Source organism: Adiantum capillus-veneris, chromosome 16 (assembly GCF_014529385.1).
Source record: "Adiantum capillus-veneris isolate H3 chromosome 16, ASM1452938v2, whole genome shotgun sequence".
NCBI classification, from domain to species: domain Eukaryota; kingdom Viridiplantae; phylum Streptophyta; class Polypodiopsida; order Polypodiales; family Pteridaceae; genus Adiantum; species Adiantum capillus-veneris.
Genome location: NC_140946.1, coordinates 158,976,580 through 158,998,438, shown reverse-complemented (window position 1 = coordinate 158,998,438; position 21,859 = coordinate 158,976,580). Strand labels below are relative to the sequence as shown.

The 21,859-nt window shown below is 38.8% G+C and overlaps 1 protein-coding gene across 1 annotated transcript; it reads left to right on the top strand.

Annotated features, from left to right (window-relative positions):
• Nucleotides 1–251: 251 nt before the first annotated feature.
• On the top strand, nucleotides 252–4,761 carry LOC147440140 (uncharacterized). Its single transcript, XM_086483897.1, has 4 exons — nucleotides 252–556; nucleotides 1,398–1,538; nucleotides 3,741–3,936; nucleotides 4,024–4,761. The coding sequence occupies exons 1-4, from the start codon at nucleotides 252–254 to the stop codon at nucleotides 4,669–4,671; spliced, it is 1,290 nt and encodes a 429-aa protein (XP_086340023.1). The 3' UTR covers nucleotides 4,672–4,761.
• The last annotated feature ends 17,098 nt before the right edge of the window (nucleotides 4,762–21,859 follow it).

Sequence of the window (21,859 nt, the reverse complement as noted above, 5' to 3'; positions counted from 1 at the left end):
ATTCCCATAATGTGAGAGTTTTCCCAGAATATCTGATATGGACTTCACGATCTCCTAGACATCATCTCAAACATATCATCAAATGTGATTATGTAGTTTCCTGCAAGAAGGGACCGCCAAAGAAGGACAATACACAAGACAAGTATGGACAATCCTCTAAACCCTCCACATCTCCAAAAGGGGATAAATAAAGGCAAGAAAATCGGAAGGAAGGCCAAGCAAATCAAGAAGGACAACATGCTTCCAACGTGATGAACACAACAATGACGAGAAAAGTCCAATCTATTTTTATCGCCAACCCATTGATTGATCTCCCAAATATTGCCCCAACTGGCATAGCAGGCAAAGATACCGACCCTTACATTGAACTTTATCCACATGTAGAGTTGCCAAGGCTGCCAAACCATAAGCTTTGGGATCATTGTGCCTTGGTACAAAAAGCTCTTAATGCTTCGTTGGGTCTGATGGAAGTTCTTTGCCTTTCAAATATTGATCTAGAAAGTGAGAATCAAAAGATGGCAAGGAGGGTTAAGCAAACTGATGAGCACTTACAAGTGTAACTCAAGATTACCTCATCAATCAGTAGCAATTGAAAGCTACCCCTTCGGAATCTAAGAGAGCACTAAGCGTAAAGAGATTGGCTGAGCTGGAGGAAGACAGAGGTATCTAGAAGTCCAATTTCTAGAAGCTCCAACAACAAACCAGAGAATACCAGCCTTGGACAAGTGCAGTGCCACAATCAAAGAACTCCAAACGCAATTAAAAAAAAGAGCGTCAACCAAATGAGGTACTGAAGCGGCAAAATAGAGAGCAACAAAAGTAGAAGCAACATCCAACGCCTGAGCCACCTCTGAAGGGAACATACCAATCTGAAGTAGCTAGAGAAACTGATGCACAACCCCCCTCAGCTATATCTAACACGGGCATGGGATCAAAGGCTCCCATCACTTTTGGGCCCCGACATTAGGCGCGCGCCGTAGATCTTGTTGCAAAAGTAAACTCGGGTATTTTTGTAAACTTAGAAAAATACCCGAGTTTACTTTTGCTCGCCCCGATACTTTTGCATGTCAAAACTCCATAGAAACGTGTACATTCCATAGGTGACGTGCGCGAGCGTGATGGATAGGCCACATGGCCCTCAAACCCTAGGTTGTGGGTTCAATCCCGGGGGGGGGAGGGCGAAGTAAACTCAGGTACCCGAGTTTACATTGTCCACGGAAGCACAGGATCTACGGTCCTCAATCATCCCACCGTAGATCCCATCTCCTCCCATGCCCTTGTGAGATATAGGCCAGGAACAACCCCTAAAGCGTGTCCACTTGGATGTGGGAGAATGGCATATAGAATGTATTACTTGCATAGACCTAGGTACTAATACGTCCCGTGTTCGAATGTAGGCTTTTCAAAAAAGCTCCATTGAATATAATAACGAAGCTGTCAGTAGATGAAGTGGAAAACTTCGCGCCCAGTAGAAAGCCTGTTGAGCCTCTCTTCGCATCTGCGTGCTGGTCTTCTCTTGCCGTAGCTTCTCCACGCAGGTATGGCTCGTTCTCATTAGGGTTTTTCTTCTCAAGTCTGTGTATTGTGTGTGTGTGTCTGGTTAGGTAATGGTTTTCCTTCTCAAGTGTGTTGTGCTTCGTCTCTCTAGTTTGGAACGATCTGCAGGTTTTGTTCTCATCAGGGTTTTCCTTCTCTGAGAGAGAGAGAGAGAGAGAGAGAGAGAGAGAGAGAGAGAGAGAGAGAGTATTTGTATGGTTAGGTTTTTACGCATGGCTTCTTCTCTCTGGGTTTTCCTTCTCAATTGTGTGTGCTCATGGTTTCTTCTTTCTAGTTTCTGGTTGTGTGTTTGTGTGTGCATCTTGTTGGCCTCGCACTCAGGCTTCCACAACTAGGGTTTCTTCTTTTCACCTTTTGCTTCTCAGGCAAGGCAAAGCCCTCTGTCATGTTTGCTTGCGCTGCAGTCACTCATGTCCAGTATGATTGAATTTTGCAACCATGAGCATAAAAGCCAGCTTTGGAGCTCTGGCTTGCAACATACTTTAACAAGGTGACGAGGATGGCTTTCTACTTCTTAAGTGAGAGCCAAGACTTCCATTGGATCGTCTCTGTGCAACTAAAGAGTAAGTGTTTTTTCCTCCACACACACACACAGGCAAACAGACTTCCACACACACACACACACACACACACACACACACACACTCAGAGAGAGAGAGAGAGAGAGAGAGAGAGAGAGAGAGAGAGAGAGAGAGAGAGAGAGAGAGATTTATTTTTCCAACTACATTTTTAACAGATTCTGTAGCAAAGTATCTTTAATTTCCAGTTTGTTGAAAACCTTGGCTGAAATTCTGTTAGCAGCTGGATTGAAAATTGAGAGCACTATGAAAGGTAGATGACCGGATGTGATGTTTGACCTCCTCTGAGAGTTGTATCAGTTAATGGTTACAACTTTCGGGCTGAAAATTTTGTAGATGTGAGTGCAGTGATGTGATTAGAGATTAGAGTGCAGTAAGGCATCTTTGTTCAGAAAAAAATTGTCATTTTAGATCAAATAACCAGTTGCTTTACTTAAACTGATACAGCAATCCCTTTGTCCGGTTATCATCTGAATATAAGTACAACACATTTTGTTTTGTGGAAATCATTAGGCTTTTGGCTCTGACATTCTTTCATTGACAGCGGAATCTATTTTTGAAAAACAGAAATGATGTGACTCTTTTGTCATCAGGACAACTATTTGTTCTTGCAGAATATTCATCATCCCTTTATATTAAACCCTGCATGTACATGTTTTTTGCAAGCTGGCTGCTTTATTAAACCCTGCTTGCACATGTTTTTTGCAAGCTGGCTGCTTTACGAAACAATAGAGAGAGAGAGAGAGAGAGAGAGAGAGAGAGAGAGAGAGAGAGAGAGAGAGAGAGATTTTTCCTTCTCTGATTGTTTTCTCCTTAGGGTTCTTTTTTCTCTTTTTTGTGTTTTGTGGTTGTGATTTCTTTATCATTTTTTTTTGATTTGTTTGCAGTTTGGATCATTTTATGATTGCTTTGTTTCTAGTCTCGAAAATTTTCATGTCTGATGTTTTTCAGTTTCATTGAAGATATGGATGGTCGACGTTTTGTGTCTTAATAAGGTCCTCTCAAAGAAGAAGCCTGCATAACATTTATAGGAGCTATATGTTTGGATCAGCTATATGAGAACTATGGATTCATGGTGATTACTTGATGACGTACACATACACATATTGTCTGTGTGTATAGGTGTGACGCACGCACACATGCATGGTTGGTGTGTACACAGAATATCATATAGTTGTTCAAAACTTTAATTTATATATGTGCAAATGCTTTGTCAATGCATAGATGTGTTCTGTATAACACAGAATTCCTTTGCATTCCTTACATGTTCTTGGGGTCAATTAAGAATGGCTTTTGCTTGTGACATAGACACACGTTTGTACGTGTATGTCTGATGATGCAAAGTAAAATTTGTTATTTGATTGTTGTTTTGTCTCTTACACACAGCTTGGCATTGTTTGTCACAAAATGTCACAGGAAAAAAATTTGCATGGTTTGTCACACAACATGTGTGATGATGCAATCAAAAGGATATGTTATCTCGTTGTTTTGTCTCTTACACGTAGTTTTATTTGAGTTATGGTTTTCAAAGTTATTGGTAATCTCTGAGTAGTGTTTGCACATCTTGTTAATGGAATGGCAGCGTTGTATGTGTTTAAATTATAGGATGGACATGACTCCAATGGTCGATGCAGTCCAGAACACCTTGGTTTCCATTCAACACCCAAATCCAGGTTGCTATCCTGTGCCGGGTGTTCTTGTGCAGGGATCCGGATCCCCTCTTGTAGTATCTGGACGACATTGTTTTGGGGGGGTGTCGGTGGGTCAACAACTTACTGCTCTTTTGCAAGCTCCTGAAGAGGTTTGTAGTGTGTGCCTATTTTATGTAGGTTTATAATATCCGTAAGAATTTCCAACTTTTCTTTGCTAACTTATTGTTTTTTTGAAGGCCATTGATCTGCAGATTCTTGCAGATGATAACCGCCATGATGTCATTGTGTTCAAGGTATTGAGCGTAATCTTTCATCGAAGGACTGCTGAAATTGATTTCGATCCAGCTTGTACATCTGTGGGCAAGCCTTATGCCATGTTTGGGTGTTCGTCTTGCACTTTGGTGGACAACACAGGCTTTTGGCACATGATCTGGCGTATGACGCCTGGAACATTTTCCACTGGTCTCTCTCATAGTATGACAATAGCTATGTCGGGTGGAAGCGTTGCTGGTGACTCTGGAGGGCCAGTATTCAGCCCAGTCACAAGACGTCTATTGGGAATCAATATTTCAGTTTCAATTATCCATCCAGGCGTGTCTACTAGTGAAGCTGCAAGGATGAGAGTCAGTTCAGAAGGGAACATGGTCCCGTTTTGGTTCGAATCTCAGGTCTTGAAGGATCTTTTTTTACCTGGAGGAGAGTTAGCCCAACACTTCACCTGTTCAGCGCAGCCCACCAACATCAATCAGCAGAGTTCAGACGTGATCTTGGAAGTTCCAGCCCCAGCAAATGTCTGCTACTGTGGTGCATCTGAAAATGTCGTTTCTGCCCCAGAGTTAGATTGGATTAGCTCCTTAGACGAAGCTTTAGATCCTTATAACTGAGGGTGCGCTTTAAAACTTTGCCTCTTTATGAATGGGGTTTCTAAAAACTGTAGACATTGAATAAAACATTGAACTGGTTGGTGTTGAAGATATAGCTTCTTAACAAATGAGAGCATTGCCACTCTAATCCATTCTTGTCCTGCACAATTACGTTAGTTGAAAAGCCTCCAGCTTTGTTTTAACAATTCCCAAGAGTGGGCACTACCTCAAAGGTCAAAATGTCTTTGTTAATGGTTCATTTCTAGAGCACCTAATGTGTTTAGAGCCAGAATGTTTTTTTTGGTTTTTACAAAATATTCTATTTTTCAATAGTTAAATACATATTGTGATTACTTTTATATAAACAATTAGCTAGATTTTATATTTCATGAAACGTTGTTTATAGCATTTTTTCTCAAATGTTTAATTGTTTTTATCCTTTGCTAATGCACATCAACCTTAGTCTTGGGCATTTCTTCAAATTAAAAAAAAAGATTACTTAAAATGAAACTTATAATATCATATATGGAATGAAATGCAAATAGCTCTAACTTTATTCTAAAACTGTCCATTTCTTCTTTAGAGATATCCAAGTGACTTCAGTGAGAGGGTGAGTTGCAAAAAGATAGTGTACTCTAAAACATCCATGGAACCATCTGCAATGGATTGTGGTCAAGGTAAAAGTGAAGTTCTTGAATCTCATTGAATATTAGCTTACACCTTAGTCCTGTTTGAAGTTAATTACCTAGTTTACTGGTTTGTGGATGTAGAGGCTAGTGGTGAGTTCAGGTAAGCATTCTTGCTTTCACTTATCAATATATGCGATTCCTTCTTTTGAGATTGCTTTTGTTTCGCTTGCAATTGTTGCTTTTGATTGATAAAGCTTAGGACAATAGTAAAGAACTAGCTCCAAACAAAGGTTACTACGAAGCTCTGTCTTGAAAAGGGGAGGAAGCTTTTAATGCAAACTTTCTTTTCACCCTCCTCGACTCTACAAGTGTCTGTCTCCCCCCAATCCACTTACACACCTCTAATCGCCCTACACTGATCCAATCCTTGTTGCAGCACCACCTTAGGGCTGAAGTAGTGGGTCCACAACCTCCTCGCAAGGCACACAAGACACATACTGCAGGCTCGTTACAATGCATTCACGAAACTAAATACTGCGCACAGCCTTCATAAGGTGGTTTTTTAGAAATTGGGCTCATTTTTGAAGCCTTTAGTGCCCTTGAGGTATTTTACCCTTCAAATAAGGGCACCCAAAAAATAGCCTTTTAAGTAAAAAAATTAAAATTCCTTAACTCTACATATAGGTCAAAAAATGGCATAATAGAAGTTACATTCAAATAAAAGTTTGGGGTCACCCTTCAAAAATCAGCACTGTTTAGAATCATTGGCTGATGACGTGCTCCTTCAGATGAACATCTATCACCGCATTTATAACTGGAGTCGAAATGAGCACCATGTAAACCATGGCTGCCACTAGCATGCTGTGTGCTATGTCATCATTGGCATGACTAAATTGGCGTGTGATTGGTCAAAAAGAGAGTTTGGAAAGCTTCACTACTAATAACACACTAGTATCGAACCCCATCAAGAGGTACACCATCAAGTGGCTTGCCCATAATTGAGATGTAGCAGGCCTACCTAATGGCCACCACTTATATATACACACACGAATGTACGTATATATGTACATGTGCGCGGGCACACACACACACACTCACACACACACACACACACACACTCTCTCTCTCTCTCTCTCTCTCTTAGGTACTGGTACAGATTCAGATAAATTAAATCGAAGGTTTTTTCCTAAGAAAACTGTCCTTCTTCAAGCTTATAATGCTCACTCTCAGTAGAATGTTCCCATGCCTTTCCAAGGCATCAGGCATCACCATTTTTTTACTACTCTACATGGGATGCACCCCTTCAAGGGGCACATCCCCCCTGGTATAACCCGTGCATGAACCTCCCCCATTTGGGGACGTGACTCTTTTACTCTGGCAATGTAACACTTACTTAATTGCATCATGGAGGGGATGCGGCTTTTACTTTGGCTTCACACCCCACTCTCTCACTCTGTGCATCACTCTCTATCCCTTAACTAGTAGGCGTAATGATTCTTTTGCTTGCGCACTGATTGTGTAAGATTCCCCCCCCCCCAGATTAACCATGGCGACTGTTCGTGGATAGCATATACCTTGGGATGTTAACATGATGATAAGGAGATCGAGAGGGATTCGCTAGGCTTGAGACCACTCAGAGCACTTACCAGAGGAGTTTCACTATAGATAGCGATGAAGCTGTCATGTTATCATGTACTACATCTGTCAAAACCCAAAAAGACATTGCTTAGTCGAGATTCCATAATCATATCTTTCTTGGAGGCTTATGCTTGACAAAAAGTACCATCTATAATTTCTCCTTACAACCAAATAGTTTCATTCAACAATGCACATTTAAACAATTGTTTGAGTGGTGATAGCTCTCTTCTATACTTAACAATTATATTTTAAACTTTGGGATCATTAACAATTCGATGCAATAAGACAGATATGTATTTAGAGGTTAAGTTTTCTCAAGTAGATGTCTTTTTCATATCCCAAGGATAATTCGTGCATATAGTTAGATCTACTATCATGGCCCATATGTCATTTTGTACTATGTCAAGAATGTTTAGACAAGGATTCTTCAACAAGGTAGACTTATACAAATGCACCTTGGTGATGTCTATAGCACGCTTGATTATTGACAACTTATACCTCGTACACAAAGGAAGGTATAACACGCTATTTGAAAAATAAATCCCTTTCATCTTTGAAGATGAAATTTGTGTCAAAAGTCATTGGTTAAATACCAAATACGTAGGTTTTGAGAATTGGAGCAAACTTGCTCATTTGGGTTTTGAACATTTAAAAACACACTCACTTAGGTTTTGAACACGTGGACAAACTTGCTCACTTAGTTTTTGACCATGTGGTCAAAAGGAGCACATGTATTGATAAGGGGACAGTTTGTCTTTTGAGGTTTGCGCATTTTAAAATGCACTTGCTTAGCTTTTCAACACGTGGTAAAATCATTTTTAGACATTCTCTTTTGTTTTTTAACCACTCTTTTTGAACTATAACTACTCTCTCCACATGGTCAAAACCTAAGTGAGTGTGTTCTTCCATATGTTCAAAACCTATGAGTGAGTGTATCTTCTTTTTGAAGTGCAATAGCTGCTCTCTCCACACGGTGTTCATAACCTATGAGTGAGTTTTTCAATCGGTAAACACATAAGTTGATGATTGTGAGAAGAAGATGATATGAAGAAACAATAGTTGCAATTGAATGTAGTAAAAGAATTTGACCATAAGGTCAAAACTAACATGTCACCATGCTCTACAAGAGGTAAGCAATGTCTCATATACCTAACATGACCAATCAAATGGCTTATATATCTAATTGTCGTTGCATTCTCCTTTGAGCACGTGGTTAAGTTTTTTCCACTACCTTACAAATTTTGATATTTGAAAAATACTATTTGAAAAATATAGTTAGAAATTCATCTGAACAAGATCATTCAATTTCACTTCTTCAGCTTGTGGGTTTTAAGTGAATGGATAAAACACTTGCACAAATATAACTTAAGCCATTGAATCCTAGCAAACTCTCTATTTTGAGCGGTGTGAAACAAACAAAAGTGAATTCATAGGCAATAATTGCCTTTTTAGCTTTTGCTTCTATGTGATTATGATTAACAACAAATTGGAGCCACTACCTTAAGACGTTTTTAAAAGAACAAACCCATTAAAATGTATTGCAAACCAATCTGTAGTATGAAATAGTACATAAACTTAAGGAACACAAGAGAGAGAGAGAGAGAGAGAGAGAGAGAGGGAGAGAGAGATGACCAAGCTCACACACTTAGGGAGAGTGTCAAGAAGCATCTGCACTAAAGTTTTGACCGTGTGGATGAGAGAGAGAGAGAGAGAGAGAGAGAGAGAGAGAGCCATGAACAGAATTGAAGGATGGAGGGAGAGACAAAGAGATATGGAAAACATTTTCATAGTAACAAGTAGTGCATAGGCTTTATCATCCCAAAATTACAAGGAAAAATAATATTTAAACATTTCGCAATTCAAAAAATTATATTGCAATCAAGGTCCTAAACACCTGAAGTGTTCTTTATTTTCTCTTTCATGATAAGGCCCATGACATCTTGGTGAGATTCCTCTACACCTTGTGGTAGGTAAGTCACTTGTGGTTCATCTTCTTTGGTGTCTATTGGATGAGACTTTTCTTTAGCCTTTTCATATGCTCTAGAACAAATTCCATCAACTTCACGTTGCTCTTGCGAGTTGCAAACTATCGTGATGGTTTTTCTTCGACTCAAAAGTGCAGCCTTTGATGCAAGACCACATGCAAACACATCAAGGACAACCTCGTGGTGGTCGTTGAATGCCTTCACAGTTTTGTCGATAACTTGCTTCTTCCTTCTTACTATTGCTTTGGCCACTTGTTGCTCTTCATCACGATCTTTGTTAGTCTCCTCTACTTGAATGTGTGCATTGCCTCATATTAGGGGCTTGTTTGTATAGAGATCAAGGTTGACAAAAGTTTTGCTCATGCTCACCAATGTTAACACAACAAATGTGTCTATGGCTCTAGAAGAAAAATTCTTGGCTAAGGGCAAGAAATCAATGCTACCAACAAGCATCTGGGACTTTATGCTCATGTGTAGAAGACCATCCTCCAAAGCAGCCATTTGCCTCCGAGTAAGAATAGATAGGAGGATGAATTGTTTAGGCTCACGAGTCATCCTTAGCAAGGGTGACAAGCTTCTCAATCTTGGAGGAATCAAATACATTCCTTTTACTCCATGTGCAACATCCAAGATAGCTATACCAATGGTAATTGGATCTTTGTACACATTATATGTTAGATCAAGGGCTTCTAAATCATACCCAACAACATACACTGACCAAGGAAAGGTGCTCGAAGATTGAGGGGTCTCCTTTCTTGCAACAAAGAAATTCACTATGTCTGTTGCAACCATTGGGTAGTGGACCTGGATCAGCCTTATGTGCTAGTTTTTTTGACAACCAATCACTACAAACACCTACAAACTTTGGTAAACATCCTCTATGATATTGTAGTCATTAACTCACTACTCCCATGTTTTCAAGCCACTATTGTTGGTTGATATTGATGCATTGAAAAGTGTGACAAATTCTTTCTTTTGCATCCTGTCCTGCTTTAACTGCTTTGCCCTTGTTTCCATATCTATAAGATCTTCCTTATCCCACTTATTTTTAAGAAATGATATTTTCCCTTCATTGATTTTGTTTTGTAACCTATTAATCTCTCCATCCTTTAGCCCCATCAAGCAACGAAAGGTAGACGATGATGCTTGTCTTCCCTTCTTTCCAGGTCTTTCTACTTGAGATAATAACTCACCTTTGGCATATTGTTTCATTATTGAAACCCATCCATCAAATATTTGTTGGGAGCTTACTATCATTTGATAGTCCCTTGATGCCCATTTATCCCCAATGTAATCAACAAAACCCTGAAAACATATATGGACAATAACTTTGTAAGAAACATAACAAACGTGCTATGTCGTAAAAGCAAAAAAGGTAGCGTGTGATGCTCTACCTGCCAAGGTAGCTGTAGCGTGCTAGACTTGGGAAGTCCTTGTTGAGGTTTCGATGGAGATCCAAATGCCATCCAGTAGTCTCTCACTTGCTTGAATTGCTCAATATAACGAGCGTTCTTCATAACATTATGTGATTCTTTGTTTGTCATGCAAGATAACTCTATACACATTGTTGGTGGAAATTCCACAAGTATTTGAGCATTCCGTGTTGCATATAAATGCTTAATTGCCATGCAATGTGGTGTTGTGCTTTGGACATAGATTTTTGATGTATGTATGGAATTGGCATCATTATGTTGAACGTTTTGAAATGCCAAGACAACATCCCCTGTGCAAGAGATATCCTCAAGCGGATCCCACCCCATATTTTTTAGAGAGAAGTTGTCTTGAACCCGCATCCGTGTAGCATCAAAGGCTATGGGATCAAGTTTGTAGCACATATTATTGTCCCTTTAACTTAATCTCATTACAAGGAACCCCTTCCTTGCCAGCACACCCCTCTGTAATATTGTCTATCACCCCATTTTGTTCAAAACCTAATGTTTCACCTTTCTTTGTGAATAAGAGAAAATCTAAGTGTAATTGTCCTTGTGGATCATAGACATCAATATACCATAAATATGAAAACTTTTCAGTAACCCCATCAATCACCTCAAGCCCCTTCTTCGGAGCTTTATCTTTCTTTGCCATTTGGGAGTCTAAAAAAACATACAACAATAAAGCATTAGTCCATATTACTCCACATTATTGTAACTTGAATATACCTAGGTACTTGCTTAACTTTTGACCATGTGGAAAAAACTCCTCACTTAGAGTATAAAACTTACAAACGGATTGATAGAGTTTTGACCATGTGGATAATACTTAGGGATGGAGAGAGAGAGAGAGAGAGAGAGAGAGAGAGAGAAAACCATGTGGACAAAAAAAATGGTGAAATGAGAAAGCCATGAGAAATCTAAGTGAGTGAGAGAGAAATTACAAAACTTGGAGAGGGAGTGATAGATTTTGACCATGTGGTCAAAACTTAGGGATGGAGCGAGGGACACAAAGAGAGAGAGAGAGAGAGAGAGAGAGAGAGAGAGAGAGAGAGAGAGAGAGAGAGAGAGAGATATTTTATTATCGTCCTCGGAGGTCAAATATGACGTATGGGACCAAAGTTACATGTGATGTAGTATGTGTATGGCTGAGGAGTGACTCTCGATGCTCCAAAATTGTAGTGATGAGAGTCGCAATGGAGAGCCCACACTTTGGCTGGGAGAGGAAAGTGTGTAGGTCTAAGTTATGGTTGAAAATGTGAGAGAAGCAAGTTCGGATGTGATCAAAAGCTAATCACTCTAGTAGTGTGTGGTACTCAGACTCTCGAACTTGCATTGAGCATAATGTGCACAATCGATTTGACTCTTCTCCATTGCCCCAACGCCCTATCTCGCATCGAAGGAAATGGGAGCTAAGCCGAATGGTTGCAATAATGCGTATTGCCAACAAGGGGATAGGCTCAAGCATGTAAGTGTGAGTACGGTTTCCTCTCTCAGCAAAGAACATGGTTTTGTAGTTGGGGGGAATATAGGTGGTGTAATGTATGAAGCGTGACCCACCGGATTTCTCCCAAGCGGTAATACATTGGCGTTGTAGAAAAGCTTCATTCACTTGAGAGTCAATTGAAGCATCATGTAGCAAGTGTAATACATCCCATCTCCCAAACCACTTCTTTATGTCTTGCATCCATCCCGTGCTCAAGATCTTGCTTTTATGCGTCTTTTAAACTTTTTTGCTTGCTTCCCATGCAATTGCAGGAAGTCGATGTGAGGGGTTTTTATGCATCTTTATCATGTACTCCACAACCCTTTCCATGCCCATAACCTCAATTGGAAGAGATCCCGACTCAAGAAGTAGGAGCATATATGGTGTTTGTGTCTTAACTTGGAGAAAGTTTGTAAGAAAACGCTTTTGGACATTCTCAAACTCTTTCCAAGTAGACTTTGAGATGCTCCCGCCCCACACTTCAACTCCATAAAGAAGAACCGGTGTCACCAATGCATTAAAAAGATACTTCTTGAGAACCCAACACTTGATGTTTCCTGCATTACACATGTTCTCAAATGCATAATATGCTCTCTTTCCCGCTTCAAAACGACGCATAGCACCTTCATGCCACTTGTGATTGGATGGAACCTCAAGGCCAAGGTACTTAAAACTCTCAACAACTTCAAGTGTCTCGTTGTTGTACACAATGCATGGATTCTCCTTATGGTTGGTTTTCACAAGCATAACCTTTGTTTTGGATTCATTTACAATCAGCCCACTATGCAAGCAAAAGTTCTCAAGGACAACCATAAGATTTTGTGAATCTTCTAAAGTGTGTGCTAGAAGCACTACATCATCCGCATACAACAAAAGCATGATTACCGCATTGCAAATAGTGACCTCTTCAATGCCTTCTTCTTGCATAAAGTCAAGTACCATTTGTTCCAATTGATCGATGCATAGACCAAAGAGAGTTGGTGACAATGGACATCTTTGTTTAACCCCAATAGTGCTTACAAAAATTTCTGAAATTTCTCTTCCCATGCGCAATTGACAAATCACCTTCTCATAGATTCGAGAAACCGCAAGAATAAACTCACTTGGCACTTGGAGTTCTTCCATCCTTCTCCACAAATTGTTACGTGGAATCATATCAAAGGCTTTCTTAATGTCCACAAAACAACAATACAATCGCTTGCCTTTCAACCGACTTTCCTCCATGAGAACACGAAGAGTGACAAGATGATCAATGGTGCTATGGCATCGACGAAAACCCGCTTGTCCCTTTGCACGCTTGTCATTCTCTTCAGCCCAATCACTCAATTTCATCTCCATTATGCACCCAAACAACTTTGCCATAAGAGACCCAATCATTATAGTCCGGTAGTTGCTTACATTCTTTACATCCCCTCCTTTATGCAAAGGCTTAACCCAATTAGTACTCCAATCATAAGGCATACCATGTTGAAGTGCAAGGTTGAACATATCACACATCCACTCATGGGTAAAATCTCCCGTCCATTTGATCATTTCCGGCTTGATACCTTGAAGATCTCCCGCTTTGCGAGTGGCCAACTTTTCAAGCCCACCGCATACATCCGCAATAGTAAAAAAAGATGGCATACATGGGAGTGAACCATAAAATGGCATTTTTTCAGTATTTGCTTGCTCATATAATTGCCTACAATGTGTGTACATATCCACTAGACTCAAGTTACCAAAATTCTCAACCCGCTTGCCTCTCAAGTTTCTCCAAAATCTTCCACATGCATGTACCTTTTCTTGGACTTGAAATGCTTGTTGCTTTACTTCCCATCTTCTTCTCTTCTTTTGAATCAATGCCTTGTATGTATGCAAATGACTTTGATAGTTGTCTTTGTCCATAGTTGCATCAAGCTTTATCAAGGACTTTCGAGCATCTTGACATTGTTTATCAAACCACCTTTTGCGTGATCTATCTTTGTTGATACCATGGAGATGCTTTATGGCAAAGCATTCTTCCGCACAAGAAAAAATAGCTTTCTTGAAAGCTTCCCATTTAGTTTCCAATGGTGCATCACATTGAAGCTTTGTCATCCATAATTTTTTCTCAACCATTTCAATGTACATTGGTGCCCGTTTGAAATCCATACATAGTGATAACTTCTCTTTCCTTTAGCTGAGATTATCATGCTTAGTTGCTTCTCCACATGAAAGGTCAATACATAAGGTGCGATGGTCGGATTCCGGGGTCCATTGACCAAACATAAAACTCTTTATGCAATACATGATGGCTTCAGAGAGTAGCATATAGTCAATCACACTATCCCCATTATGTCTCCTACATGTAAATCCATTGGTTCCACTCCACAAAGATACACCATTGGCAATGAGTATACCCGTGCTATTACACATGTGTGAAAGTAACTTTCCATAGTGATCCGGCTCTTTCTCATCCATTGAAGTACGATCATACAAGTGAAATTTCTCCAACTCCCTTGAAATGTATGGCATATCAAATTGTTGAGTATCATGTTGCAATGTTTTTGTGCGAGCATTCATATCCCCAAATACAATAACATCACCTTCACCTTTGAAATAAGCAATGTCCTCTTCCAAATCAAAAAATGGTTGATCTCTATCCATGCAAGCATAAAAGGGAGAATCATGATGAGGAATGTAGCAACCGGCTACAAAAATGGGTGCTCTTTTTGGTGTCATAATTTTCAGCCATACATAACGTTTGTACTTGTCATCTTTCACAATTGATACAAAATCTTCCAATCCTTTCTTAACCATACATGCTAACCCTCCTTGTCCTCTTTGTTGCTTGAGATTATTTGACCACATCAATGAATTTACATTGTAATCCTCCAAGCCGTTAATCCTTTGTGTATCATGCTCCCAAGTTTCAACAAGAAGTGCAATATCGGCTTTGCTTGTTAGTTCATCAATGCCAACCCCCGCATTCCATGGGTATCCATTACAATTTCAAAAGCATATTTTCAATTGTAACTCGGTCTCATAGGTCACGCATCCCTATTTGCTTGAGAGACTTGCCTCCTCCTTGGGCACATTTTCTTCATGAGAGATCTCCTTGTTTTTATTATTCTTTTCCTCATATGCCTTGCGACGCATATTTTGTTGCTTAATAGTACGATCTTCACATACAAAACATTTTGTATCCCTCAAATAGATCCAACTATTATCAAGGATAATCTTTCGCTTGGTCTCATCCGGCATGGTGCATACAATTGGCCGTTCTCCCGAGTGAGGAGCTCCTTGCTTCCCCACTCTATGTGCTCCATAGACCATAACTCCGGACATACCAAAGTGGGTTTTGAAGAAATCTTCAATAACAATGGCAAGAGAAGGAGGTGTCTCTAACTTCTCTTCGGGAATTCCACGAATAACAATGTTCTTGGAACGTCGCTCCTGTTCCTTCAACTCCTCCACATCCACATTCTCAACATTATTTGTTTGAACCATAGCTTGCATGAGTGAGGAATTAGAAACCACATTGCTACCACATACATCAGCCCAAGACTTGTTTGTGCATACGTTTTTCATGTCGCATACATCCCGGCTCATAGTGTCAAATTTCTCCTCTTTCAATACATGGTCATGCTCTACTTTGCTCATCCGCTCCCTCAAAGCATTCAAGTCCACAAGAGAGCGTTTACATTCCTTGACTTCCTCTTCAAGTTGCATCAAACGTGTTGTTTGCATCTCAAGTGTTCTCTTGAGATTCTCATTCTCAATCAGAAGTACCCTTAGTGTGCCATTCTCCATTGCAAGTGCTCGTAAGTCTTCGCCTTGTTTGTTTACGGTCTCTTGCAATGATACCAAGTACGCCATGATCATGGTTTCCGATGTCGTTGGTTGGGTGGTTGTGTTGCTATCTCCACACTTAGGAGATTTTGGATCATTTTCCACAATGGTTGTGGACCTTGTTGAAGAAGAAGAACCCTTGCGAGTGCCGGAAGACATTGTATGTAAAATAGGAGATGAGAATCAATTTTGTTGAACCTGTTCACTTCGGAAATGCTGCTACAGAAACGCCTTCCATAAATCTATTTTATTATCGTCCTCGGAGGTCAAATATGACCTATGGGACCAAAGTTACATGTGATGTAGTATGTGTATGGCTGATGAGTGACTCTCGATGCTCCATTATTGTGGTGATGAGACTCGCAATGGAGAGCCCACACTTTGGCTGGGAGAGAAAAGTATGTAGGTCTAAGTTATGGCTGAAAATGTGAGAGAAGTAAGATCGGATGTGACCAAAAGCTGAGCACTCTAGTAGTGTGTAATACTCAGACTCTTGAACTTGCAGTGAGCATAATGTGCACAATTGATTTGACTCTTCTCCATTGCCCCAACGCCCTATCTCGCATCGAAGGAAATGGGAGCTAAGCCGAATGGCTGCAATAATGCGTATTGCCAACAAGGGGATAGGCTCAAGCATGTAAGTGTGAGTACAGTTTCCTCTTTCAGCAAAGAACATGGTTTTGTAGTTGGGGGCAATATGGGTGGTATAATGTATGAAGCGTGACCCACCAGATTTCTCCCAAGCCATAATACATTGGCGTTGTAGAAAAGCTTCATTCACTTGGGAATCAATTGAAGCATCATGTAGCAAGTGTAATGCATCCCATCTCCCAAACCACTTCTTTATGTCTTGCATCCATCCCGTGCTCAAGATCTTGCTTTTATGCGTCTTTTGAACTTTGTTGCTTGCTTCCCATGCAATTGTAGGAAGTCGATGTGAGGGGTTTTGACGCATCTTTATCATGTACTCTACAACCCTTTCCATGCCCATAATCTCAATTGGAAGACATCCCAACTCAAGAAGTAGGAGCATATAATATGGTGTTTGTGTCTTCACTTGGAGAAAGTTTGTAAGAAAACGCTTTTGGACATTCTCAAACTCTTTCCAAGTAGACTTTGAGATGCTCCCGTCCCACACTTCAACTCCATAAAGAAGAACCGGTGTTACCAATGCATCAAAAAGATACTTCTTGAGAACCCAACACTTGATGTTTTCCGCATTACACATGTTATCAAATGCATGATATGCTCTCTTTCTCGCTTCCAAACGACGGATAGCACATTCATGCCACTTGTGATTGGACGGAACCTCAAGGCCAAGGTACTTAAAGCTCTCAATAACCTCAAGTATCTCCTTGTTGTACACAATGCATGGCTTCTCCTTACGATTGGTTTTCACAAGCATAACCTTTGTTTTGGATTCATTCACAATCAGCACACTATGCAAGCAAAAGTTCTCAAGGACAACCATAAGCTTTTGTGCATCTTCTAAAGTGTGTGCTAGAAGCACTACATCATCCGCATACAACAAAAACATGATTACCACATTGCAAATAGTGACCTCTTCAATGCCTTCTTCTTGCATAAAGTCAAGTACCATTTGTTCCAATTGATCGATGCATAGACCAAAGAGAGTTAGTGACAACGGACATCCTTCTTCAACCCCAATAGTGCTTACAATTTTTTTTTGAAATTTCTCTTCCCATGCGCAATTGACAAATCACCTTCTCATAGATTCGAGAAACCGCAACCATAACCTCACTTGGCACTTAGAGTTCTTTCATCCTTCTCCACAAATTGTTACGTGGAATCATATCAAAGACTTTCTTAAAGTCCACAAAACAACAATAAAATCACTTGCCTTTCAACCGACTTTCGTCCATGAGAACACGGAGAGTGACAAGATGATCAATGGTGCTATGGCATTGACAAAAACCAGCTTGTCCTTTTGTACGCTTGTTATTATCTTCAGCCCAATCCGAATGAAAAATTTACGAAAAAAGAGTCAACATATAAAAAAATCCGAATGAAAAATTTACGAAAATAGAGTCAACATATAAAAAAAATTCTGTGTATTTTTAAATTTTCCTGTTTGAATCTATTTTAAAGGGAATTTTGTACCTATTAAGCTATACATGATTCCAAATAGCATCACACATTTCATATGAAAATGTTTGACCATGTGTTCTAAACAAATCCCATTGTGTGAGTGACCATGCTATCTTGTCCACATAAATTTGACTATTTCCCATATTGAAGAATTCTATTTATACTTTTGAAAGAAACTAGAGAAGTATTCCAATTTCAAGATCTAGAAATGCTTTACTCATATGGATAAATCTATTCAAGGTTTGATTTTGCCTAGCCCAGTTGGCCACCTTGAAAACTATCAATGGTTTATTTTGGTTCTAAAGCTGTGGATTCGAAGACATTTTTTATGTTGCTTAGAGAAACAAGACAAAAGTCAGGTTAAAAATCTGACAATATAATTTGATAAATGTTAAAAATTGACCTATAGATTGCTTAGGGGATTATGACACTTGAATCAGAAGGGGTTGTATCCTTTTGATCAAGAATCATATCTATAGTATTACCTTATAATTTTTGTCCTAAAAAATGGGGCTAAATAGAAACCGATACTTATAACTACTCTAAAGAGCTTCTAAAAAACACTAGAGAACTGGATTGCATAAACACTTTACACAATTGTTTTAAGTTAAAAAAATTGTAAGTAACACCTTATTAGTAAATATGGGAATCTCTTAATTCCCACTTTGTAAATGTGGTGAAGTTTTATCCACAGTATAGTACTTTGCTACGTGTTTCAATCATCATTATTTTCTTTCCAACCATAAAAATTGTCAATGAGATCCTACTTGTTGTATCTTTGAATTGTGTCATTAACTTATTATCATAAACGTGGATAAATGTGTAGAGAAAACTTTTAGAAAGACCATTGATTTTTAGATCAAACTATGGTAAGTTAATATGGCAACTTGAAAATGCACCCAAAATGCATTACTTTTTGAGTAATCACTTCAACTCCATGAGATCCACTGTTGAGTAGGTTTGACATTGTGAGAAAAATTTTTGCACCGAACTATTTGATCAAACCCAAGCAATGTCATGTCTCTCTAGAATTCTTAATACACGCATACTATAGTCCTTTCATATTGTCCCAAAAGCATCATCAAACTATAACAATAAGATTGTGAAATGTCTAAACAGAAAGGAAGGTACATGCTTGTTTACTTAGTTCACTAATGAGACAAATTACAAGAATAAATGATGGAAATAATATACAACTAGCAATGTGTGACAATGTGTTTGTGTACATAGAGATTTAAAATGCTTAAGGAGTAAATTCACTCATACACATAGAGGTTTACTCTCCAATAAATTTTACATGGGTGACCACAACATGTATGAAAACTGTGTTTGGCATGAAGCATGATGACACATTATCTAGGTCACTTACGACCATTACAAGGAAATCCAAAAGGATGCAACCAAGTGTGATAAGCTCTTAAGTAAAGCTTTTTCTTGGACATAAGAGTAGACTATTTTCTCTTTTAGAAGGTGGTGCTAAGAAACACCAAACAATGATACACAAAATAAACTAATGTACAAGTATATCTACTTGAAATCACAAAAGTAAAAAATACAAAGTAACGTAAAAATGTGTTGTAAAGGTGCATTTGGATGAAAATCTATTGTGTGAAGTTTCAAGTATTTACAACTTAGCAATGTTCACTCTATCAGAGTGAAATTTACATGAGGGCTTTGATATCATCCTTGGTGGGAATAAATTTTTGGTAAACTATCTATGAAACGTTTAGCAGATCCTCCATTTATGTAACTCTTGTTATAGCCCAACTCTTGAGCTATGTGCATAGCTTCCATGTCCTTTAAAGTTGAGGTCAAAGGAATTTTATGTAGCTTAGCATCTTTGAGAACCATTTGATGGAAAAAGAGCATGCTTCATTGTGGTTGTGATTGATGAAGCCAATCCTTGTGACAGAGAAGGCCCTTTAAAGCAAGAGGTGATAGAGGATTGAACAAATCTTCTATGCTTGTTGCCAAGACGTTTGGATTGAACTGTTTGAGAAGATGAGACATCACTATCAATAGCTTTGGTCCAGCCATCAATAACACTCTTAAATTGCTCATACAATGCATTTCCAAATTGAATAGGCTCTTGACCATAGCGATAAAATTTGACAACCCCACGTGCATCACTTGATTTGCTTAATTGCACGAGCTATGGTAAAACTTCTTCAATCAAACCTGAATCGGCAACATTGACACCAAAGGAGGTGGGAAAGATACAATCCTCGACTGGATTTGGACATCCCTTGTAAGGGCTATCATCAAGTAGAATTGTCCTTGTACGTTTTCAAACATCTCCAAACTGATTCCAAATATACTCAAGAGGTTTGAACATTGCTTCCATCAATCTTATCGGGTCGATATATGATAGTCTTTGAATGCTTATGGAAATTTTCTTGACTCCATATAAAGAAGAAAGAAAAATTCTTCATTGCATGAGTCTCTAAACACCTTATTATTGCCAACACGTTGTGGAGCAAAGCTGTTGACCAAACTTGGAGACTTTGGAACTTTTGGGATTTTTCAGAACAACGTTGTAATAGTACGCCATTAAGATCCTAGATAACACATAGCTTTGATGAAGTTTTAGATAGCAATGAAGCTGTCATGTTATCATGTACTACATCTGTCAAAACCCAAAAAGACATTGCTTAGTCGAGATTCCATCATCATATCTTTCTTGGAGGCTTATGCTTGACAAAAAGTACCATCTATAATTTCTCCTTACAACCAAACAGTTTCACTCAACAATGCACATTTAAACAATTGTTTGAGTGGTGATAGCTCTATACTTAACAATTATATTTTAAACTTTGGGGTCATTAACAATTCAATGCAATAAGACAGATATGTATTTAAAGGTTAAGTTTTCTCAAGTAGATGTCTTTTTCATATCCCAAGGATAATTCGTGCATATAGTTAGATCTACTATCATGGCCCATATGTCATTTTGTACTATGTCAAGAATGTTTAGACAAGGTAGACTTATACAAATGCACCTTGGTGATGTCTATAGCACGCTTGATTATTGACAACTCATACCTCGTACACAAAGGAAGGTATAACACGCTATTTGAAAAATAAATCCCTTTCATCTTTGAAGATGAAATTTGTGTCAAAAAGTCCTTGGTTAAATACCAAATACGTAGGTTTTGAGAATTGGAGCAAACTTGCTCATTTGGGTTTTGAACATTTAAAAACACACTCACTTAGGTTTTGAACATGTGGACAAACTTACTCACTTAGTTTTTGACCATGTGGTCAAAAGGAGCACATGTATTGATAAGGGGAAAGTTTGTCTTTTTAGGTTTGAGCATTTTTAAATGCGCTTGCTTAGCTTTTCAACAGGTGGTAAAATCATTTTTAAACATTCTGTTTTGTTTTTTAACCACTCTTTTTGAACGATAACTACTCTCTCCACATGGTCAAAACCTAAGTGAGTGTGTTCTTCCACATGTTCAAAACCTATGAGTGAGTGTATCTTCTTTTTGAAGTGCAATAGCTACTCTCTCCACACGGTCAACTACTCTCTTTTTGAAGTGCTACTACTCTCTCCACATGGTCAAAACCTAGGTGAGTGTGTTCTTACACATGTTCATAACCTATGAGTGAGTTTTTCAATCGGTAAACACATAAGTTGATGATTGTGAGAAGAAGATGATATGAAGAAACAATAGTTGCAATTGAATGTAGTAAAAGAATTTGACCATAATGTCAAAACTAACATGTCACCATGCTCTACAAGAGGTAAGCAATGTCTCATATACCTAACATGACCAATCAAATGGCTTATATATCTAATTGTCATTGCATTCTCCTTTGAGCACGTGGTTAAGTTTTTTCCACTACCTTACAAATTTTGATATTTGAAAAATACTATTTGAAAAATATAGTTAGAAATTCATCTGAACAAGATCATTCAATTTCACTTCTTCAGCTTGTGGGTTTTAAGTGAATGGATAAAACACTTGCACAAATATAACTTAAGCCATTGAATCCTAGCAAACTCTCTATTTTGAGCGGTGTGAAACAAACAAAAGTGAATTCATAGGCAATAATTGCCTTTTTAGCTTTTGCTTATATGTGATTATGATTAACAACAAATTGGAGCCACTACCT